General features: G+C 32.9%; 1 protein-coding gene across 1 annotated transcript in view; it reads right to left on the reverse strand.

Moving 5' to 3' along the window:
- Positions 1–4,046: 4,046 nt before the first annotated feature.
- Positions 4,047–8,549, reverse strand: part of ena (ENAH actin regulator enabled) — a 15,556-nt gene continuing 11,053 nt past the window's right edge. Inside the window, exons 9-14 of the mRNA XM_013322946.1 lie at positions 8,499–8,549; positions 7,929–8,117; positions 6,738–6,840; positions 5,346–5,434; positions 4,878–5,004; positions 4,047–4,342 (exon numbers count right to left, since the gene is read on the reverse strand). Of these exons, the coding sequence (XP_013178400.1) occupies positions 4,314–4,342; positions 4,878–5,004; positions 5,346–5,434; positions 6,738–6,840; positions 7,929–8,117; positions 8,499–8,549 (588 nt within the window). The 3' untranslated portion in view covers positions 4,047–4,313. The remainder of the gene's footprint in view (positions 4,343–4,877; positions 5,005–5,345; positions 5,435–6,737; positions 6,841–7,928; positions 8,118–8,498) is intronic.

The following is an 8,549-nucleotide window of genomic DNA, read 5'->3' on the forward strand; positions in this document are numbered from 1 at the left end:
TTTAAAACTTATTTATTTGATGTTGGCATTGTGTTTTCTGCAATATTATCTTTTTTTTTTATAAAAAGCCTTTTTTTAAATAATTAGTTTCATTTACCCTTTATCTTACAAGGAATCGTTCCAAATGTTTCTTTGAAAACCGTAATAAGGGATTTGTTAAATAAAACAACGCAAATGTACATTTTAATGTCACTTAGGTACAGTTTATTGACTCCAGCGTATGTACACCAACAGTATCTGCTTAGTCTGTAACGTTCGAGATCATCACGTGTACGTTTTTAGTCTGTGGCAGTAATCATTTTTTATACTATTGATTTCAAAATGGCGCGTGAACGATATGTCAAAATGAAAATACGCACAAATTAAACAAAGACAGCTTTTATTTAGCTTGACAATATTAATTTTATAAGTGTCAATAGCCAATAGGTTAAGGGTACGGATTTACGATCACGAATTCGGGTGTTCGAATTCCGCCATTCGACTATTGTCGTAAACCATATCCTAGCACAAGCATAGAGCTTAGTTGGAATGATACAAGAAATATTAGTAAATTTACAAAAAAAAATCTGCTAATATAGTCAAAAAAATCCTATTATTAGGAAGTTTTTAGTAAGTTTCATTTTTCCGGCAAATGCATTTCGGTCGCGCGCCATTTTTTCGCTGTTAAACAAACAATGATGTTTATAATCTGTGGTATTGTGTAACGAAAATAAACTCTACGAGCGATAAATCACTTTGCGGAAAAACTAGGAATTTGTGAAGCTAGGAGTGTTAATACATTAAGGATATACGTTTTAACTAAATATGTCTGCTCAATTATATTAAAATGTTTCAATTCACAGACAATAGATGTCACTGTAGAAACGTAGAACGCGATTTTAAAATGTTTAATGTCACTTTATTGTATTCTAAAAGTTAATTGACTTTAACGAGGCTAAGTGCCGTCTGCGCTCGGCCACCTCAAGCCCGGTGAAGCTGTAAATGCCACCTCAAGGCAAACAGTAATTACTCAGCCACAAAAAAAACTTTAACATTTGTAAAATCATTGGAAAATCAGCAAAAAGGTTTGATATTAAATTCAGTAGACATATATAGTAAAAACATTTCGATATAAATGTATTTCCATACGTACAAAGATCCTACAACATTTAATATTTTGAAAATTTACACTCTTTATATACGGATACATATAAATACACTTTTAAACCCATTATTCTACTAAAAGATTGACTTTCTTACACAAATATGACAACATAACCTCAAAATTTATGTATAAAAACGGCTAAACAACGCATATTTGTCCGGTGGCGGCACCGACTAGTTTCGAGTCCATCGAGGGCCCTTCATCAGGATGAGTTGTACTGGTATTATTTCGTGGACAAGGCCCTCAGCTCACTCACAGTGAGCCACCGGACGAATATACGTAAGTGTTTAGCCGTGTTTATATATCAGTTTAGTATAATGTCTCACGAAAGTTTGAATAATTTAATAACCTCAAAATTGTTTGCTGTTCGCATCCAATCTTTTAGTAAATAATTTGAAAACACACTGAAACATAAAAACAGCTAGATGATTAAGCACAAAGACAAAAGAAAACAAAATAATGATCACAAAAAATAATATAATTCGATATTTACAATATGAATGCTTTTAATTCTGCAACGTAATTTCAAATATTAGGGATGGTCGATGATTTGTTAGTAAATTTTTGTTAATTTCACATACTTTAATATTTTAATTTAGACCTTGAGACCTTGACATTTATCTAATACACACGATTTATCGAACATCGAAATTTATCGATAACTATCATGACATCGGACATCCCTAAATTAATGACGTGTAAAAAAATACCAAACGGTAGAAATAGCCACATAATCAAATCAAAGATCTTTATAAAACTAGTTTTAGGCAAAAAAAAAGTTACAAATACTGATTTACAATCAAGAAATACTTCGATGTACAAAAAAAATTGTCGAAATTTTTAAAAAGAAAATCATCTTTTGCACGGTATAAAAATTGGCGGGAATTCACGCGTCAAACGCAAACATTTAAAAAAGCTATAAACTAAGCTCATTTCACGTAATAGATAACCTAAAAAAAATACATATCAAAAGACAGCAAAATGTAAGTTTAGTTGCGTAAAAAGATCAAAAACACAGATTAATAAATACATTCTTTGATATTATTGAGACCAATATAAAATAAAATGGTATATATCAAAAAAAAAATTAGAAAAACCGACTAAAATTTGGTTAGTTTATATCAACTTTTAATTACTATAATTACATACTTGTATAAATATCACTAAAGATAATATTGGATAAAACTTATTTTTCTATACACATAGGCCCTTTTTAACGCGCCAAAAGAACTGTCAAACTGACAGTCAGAAGGAGACAGACATATCAGATACAGATAAGAAATTAAATGTCAACTATGACATTTAAAATACAGATTATAAATTTTCAAATGTTGCCATTATAAGGACCTATGTATATAATCTATAAATACTGGATTTCTTATATAAATGCGTATTCCGTGTGTAATGGAAAAAAAGCACCGGAAAACCTCAACAGAGGGTTTTTTAAGACGAAAAAAAAAATTGTATGTCGATAAAAGAAATGTTTTCGACATAAAATAGGCCGATTATGAGCCTTTTGGAATGATCTATCAGTCCTATACTTATGTACTATGTCGAATAACTAATGGTTATTTTATGACTACCCCACATGTACTTCTAACCTTAATGTTTTTATACTGTGATACATTTTTTTTTATTTAACTTCTCGTGTTGGGAAAAAGCGCTTAGTTACTAGTTTGGCTTATTACGCTTTTGCATTTGAAAAATAAGAAAAATATCCTTGGAATAAATTATGAAAGCAATTTTTATAACGCACATAAGTTTTAAGAAATATAATTTTTAAGGCCTTTTTTTTATCTTGAATATATTAAAAGCTGCTGTGAATAAGTTTTTTCATATAATTAGCGTTTCTTAATTTTTACAAAAATGTCCTTTTTTAATATAAAAAGAAATTTACTGAAAAAAAATCAAATCGTAAAAATATTAATATAGTAAAAAAAATCAGCATTTTTTGGAAGACTATTACTCTTAAAAAAATCCCCAACACGAGATGTAATACATTGTTACATACGTATTTCTATATAAAGTACATCTTATCATATAGTTTTTCGCATACGAGCGACGACAAAGGTAAAACCTGTTAAGGGATAGACACATCCTGTGTCTCTCGCAATCTCCATATCGATCAACACTATATCTTTAAAATATCTTGACTTCTAAATGAGTTATACATATGAATATATCAATACATTCACTATTTATATTTTTAAAAAATTAAAAATAATCGATTTTCATCAAATAATCGAAAAAAATCGATTATCGGAAAAATTATGTTGCCATAAAAAAAAATATCTTTTAAAATCTAAACAGTGAATGTATGATTAAAAATTCGTTACCTTATTATTAATACGCATTCGAATAAATATATTTCAAGTATAAAATTAAAAAAAAAACACAAGTCGCGTTTATGCTGGAATTAGTGCGCTAATTATTTAGGTGAGTTTTTCTTGTACAGAGTTAAATACTAAAAAAAATATCTAATTCATACTAACATAACATCTAACTCTAAAACATTCATTTTTGAACATGCTTTACTTATCACAAATAATTACTAATTAAGAAAACTCTGTATAAGAAAAAAAAATCCTAAACTTAAATAGACGTCCGTCAAATGTTGCCATGCTTCAGTAATATTGATGCTGGCAACACTAATACATCGTTAAATCACAATATACCATAAAAGGCAACGATGAACAATTATTTTAAATATACTAACATAATAATACAAAAAAGAAATACAATATGAGAAATTATACAAATAATTTCACGCAATGATAGAAATTTTTAATAAATTGTCTAAAAAAAGACGTCATTTTTGTCATGTTATTAATTGAATTACTAAATATTTATTTTAATTTGTTATTATAAAGAAAAAACATTACGATGTCATATTATTGCTGAAATTTTAATTAACAATCAAAAAAATATTTATTTTAATTCTTTCCTATTATTCGATATGGCATTAACACATTTCCATTTACATTTAAAAAAACAAATGTCAAAAATCATAGAGTATGCACTCGACTGTCAAAGTGACAGTTGACATATGTTCAAATTACATACAAAAAATGTAATATTAAAAAACAGATGATCTGTTTGTCTGTTTAATAACAAAATAAATGTTCACCGCTGTCCGGCAGACTAGTTTCACTCGGCGCGCGCCCCGACCTTACCTGCGCGCGAATTCCGCCTTCATTGCTGTAACAATAAGGTTCATTATTTGATAACACATCTTACTTGACTTAAAGAAATATGAAAGTGTTCATAATATTGCTATACTTATAAACATGTCTGTCTCTTTCTACTTAATAGAAATAGACAGGGATAACATGCTTAATAGAGAAGTCCAACACTAGTTATTTATCGTCGTCTCTTTTCATTGAATAGTGTTAAACAGAGATAGCTAACAGTTGCTGATATATCGTCTCTATCCTATCCATATAATTAGACAGAGATAGTCTACAAACTTTTATCTTTCTTCTGTCGTACTGGCCAGTAGCGTCCAAAATCAGTGCTGGAATACTGTAATCAGTAACTGGCGCCAATAACCTATAACAGTCTAGCACTACTGTCCTATTGTAAAGCATTATCGTCATCTCTCTCCTTTCAACATCTTTAGACAGAGATAGCACGAAACGATATTCTCATATGTCTCTTTCTCTTCAATAGTGTGTTAGACAGAGATAGCTATCGCGGTATCTCTCGTGTGTTAGATAGAGACAGAGTTACGTACCATCTAGTATCTCCTTCTTGATCTGGTTGAGCTGAGTGCGCATCTCGCGCAGCACGTCCTGCTTGAAGGCGTCCCACTCCGCCGCGGACACGCACCCGCCCTCGCCCCCGCCCCCGCCGTTCACCTGCTGTACATACATACATACATACATACATACATACACATCTTACTTATATTATAAACTAGCTAGATTTAGAAAAACTGAATTATTAGTCTATGTATTCTTCCGGACTATATACTTTATTTGTGTCAGATTTCATCGAGATCCATACATCCGTTCTGGAGATACATTCTAACATCCATCCATCCATTCACATTTATATCAGTAAGATGTTTGTTAAAAGGTATCTCCAGAACGTCTGTATGGATCTGACTGAAATTTGACATAGATGTAGAACATAGTCTGGACGAACACATAGACTAATATATTTTTTTTTAATATATGATATTTTAATTTATAATGAATACCTTAAGTATTGTCTCCTCGCTGGCAGAACCAAAGCGCTTACGTACTGAGCGCGGAGACTGCGGCGGCTGTTGGGGAGATTCTGAACTTGCTGAAATTATAAACATTTTTCATTATTATATTATATTATTTACCTATAAATATATACGCAATTGTTTAGAAATGACAATTTTTTCTTAACTCTGATTTAAACGTGCTGGGATATTAGACAAAGTGCAATCCATAGCGAACTTCAAAAATGTATTGAACTGACATGCGACAATCACGTGACTGATCTAAAGTTGTGGAAGTGGACTTTCCGGATGAGAGGATGCATGGGAAGAGAATATATATTTTTTTCTGTGCATCCTCTCCTCCGTCGATTAAAGTTAGGCAACGCATATACAATTGCGTATGTCTATGGGCAACGGTCACTTCGTTATTCAGCGATTTCAAGTGGCTGCACGCTCGTTTGCCACCTTGTATTATAATATAAAAAAAAAGTTATTGTCAGTTCTATACATTTTTGAAGTTGTTTCTTATTCTTTATTATCAGTGACAAAATGACAAAGTGTGAGAATCAAATAGGCACAAAATATTATGATCTATAGCCAGTCCATGTATAGAGGTCAGTGACCTTGTCAGTCTACAGCAGTGTATCCAATTTGCTTGTAGTAACAAATATAACAAGCAATTCGAGGACTACCCTCACATCTTTTCAACACAATATTAACATAGAACAAAACAACATTGACTGAAATTAATAAAAAAAAGCTATTCAGCGAAGCTTAGATCTGCAATATTAGAAATTTCAACTTAAACAGTAAATCATTTATTTACAAAAGAAATCAGTAGTACAAGAGTTACTACAGGTGCATTTAGTACTTGAAGTGACCCTAAGTGACCGTATAAAGACTGGCAATACTTACAGTGGGTTTCTGAGAACAAATTCTCCGTATAAAATATATGGTCATCTTTGTGTTGTCAAAGATGATGTCAGAGATGGCTATATGTTATTACAAAGTAGAGCACCAATAGCCCAATGGTTAAGGATACGGATTTCCGATCATGTGGTCGAGAGTTCGAATCCCGCCATTTGACTATTGTAAACAATGTTCTAGCACAAGTCTAGGGCTTAGAAATAGTACAAGAAATTAACAAATAAATTGCTAATATGTTACTAATATTATAAATGCGAATGTTTAGATGGATGTTTGTTTGAAGATATCTCCAGAACGGTTAAACGTATCTTAATGAAATTTGGCATACATATAGAAAACATAGTCTTAAAGAACACATAGATTACTAATTATGTTTTTAATAGCTAATTTAAAAAAAAACTTTGGTCTCAGAAACCTACGATTAGTGTTAAGTTAGCGTATAAAGCGCAAGTAATAATAAAAAGCATAACTCACGAGTGTTGCCATTACAAGCAGCAGGCAGGCGGTGCGGCAGAGTGGCGGATCTCTCCCATGTCTTCAGCGGAGTTGACGTCCCAGAGTTCTCTGCTGATGACTCCTGTACAAAAAAATCTTATTTTACTTATTTTTAAATATTACTAGCTGTCGCCCGCGGCACCGTCCGCGTGGATATATAAAAAAACTTAATATAGATAAGTTAAATAAAAAGCAGCTCTTCAAGGCATAAATTGGAAAAAAAATGAATAAATAGTATCCTATGTCAGTCTCCTGGCTCTAAGCTACCTCCTCAACAATTTTCAGTCATATCAGTAAAGCCGTTCTTGAGTTATAAATAGTGTAACTAACATGACTTTCTTTTATATATATAGATAAATTAGAATCCTTTGTCGCGAATGGCGCGCTTTCGTTACAAAGTCAAGTGTCAGAATGATTAGTGAGGGGACATAAACGTGGACATTTTAGTAAGGCTAGTGTTGCGCCAGTACACCGGCACAGTGTCGGATTTTCTTCCTAACATTACTATTATTATAAACTAGTTAGAGTTACAACTTCGTGCAAGGAATTAAAAAAATAGGTTTTGACAGATGAACAACAAAGTGATCTTATAAGGGTTCCGCTTTTTTCCTTTCGAGGTACAGAACCCTAAAAAGATAATTAGTAGTATATATAGATATAGAACATAAATTTGTCTATATATGTGACAAATTGCATCAAGACCCGTTCAACGACGATCCATTAGTAAGATACCGATGTATGGATGAATGTTAGAAGATATCTCCAGAATGGAGCATCTCGATGAAATTTGTCATAGATGTAGAACATCTAGAACACATAGGCAATTAACAATAAACAGGAACAATTAGGATTTTTTTAATCTAGGCGGACGTAGTTGCAAGCGACAGATACTTTATCGTAAGAAAAGTATGATTAAAAGGCTTTTAGCTACATTTAGGTAATAGTAGTCGTTCTTGACTTCATCAGTACAGATTAAAAAAAAGACAAGAAAAGTATCCTATAATATTTCCACGTCCATCAGCTACCTTCCAGTGAAAGTCCCGTCAAAATCGGTCCACCCGTTCCGGAGATCACCCGGAACAAACATACAGACAAGAATAAAAACATGGTTTTTCGTATATACATACAGACATAGTAATTTTATTTATATATATAAATGTATAAGTCTACCTCAGCTTTGTCTAGATGTGCACGGCGCCGTGCCAGCGTGCGCGCCATCTCGTGCATCATGCAGTGCAGCGTGCCTGCAGCACGACCTGACCCTGAGGAGGAGGAGGAGCCCGAGTGCTCCGCCCCACCACCAGCAGCTCCGCCTGCACCCGGCGGGGAGGAGTCCGTGCCACCAGGAGCAGCGGCTTGCTGAAATATACTCTTCCTTATTTATCTTATATCAAGGATACCGAAATAATGGCTCCTATTTTATTATTAGTTGTCAAGCAATCAAACGGCTACCTGGATTCGCTGAAATAGCGAAACCAGCGGGGTCAAACAAAGTGCCTTCGCTCCGAAGCGATTCCATAGCGAACTTCAAAAATGTATGGAACTGAGACGCGAAAATCACATGACTTATCGAAAATTATTGTCAGTTCTATACATTTTTGAAGTTCCTTATAGAATCGCTTTGGAGCAAATGCATTTTGTCTATCTCCATTAGTATATAGCGAATTATCGCTTTCCAAACATTTTCAATTGCAGAATTAAAAACGTATATGTCATATAATTAATAAGTAAAATAATCACCTTCGCCTGTCTCTTTAGCCTGGCCTGCTGCAGCTGCGCCGCGAACCCTGT

This window comes from Papilio xuthus, unplaced genomic scaffold (assembly GCF_000836235.2).
Source record: "Papilio xuthus unplaced genomic scaffold, Pxut_1.1 DF825783.1, whole genome shotgun sequence".
Taxonomy (NCBI): domain Eukaryota; kingdom Metazoa; phylum Arthropoda; class Insecta; order Lepidoptera; family Papilionidae; genus Papilio; species Papilio xuthus.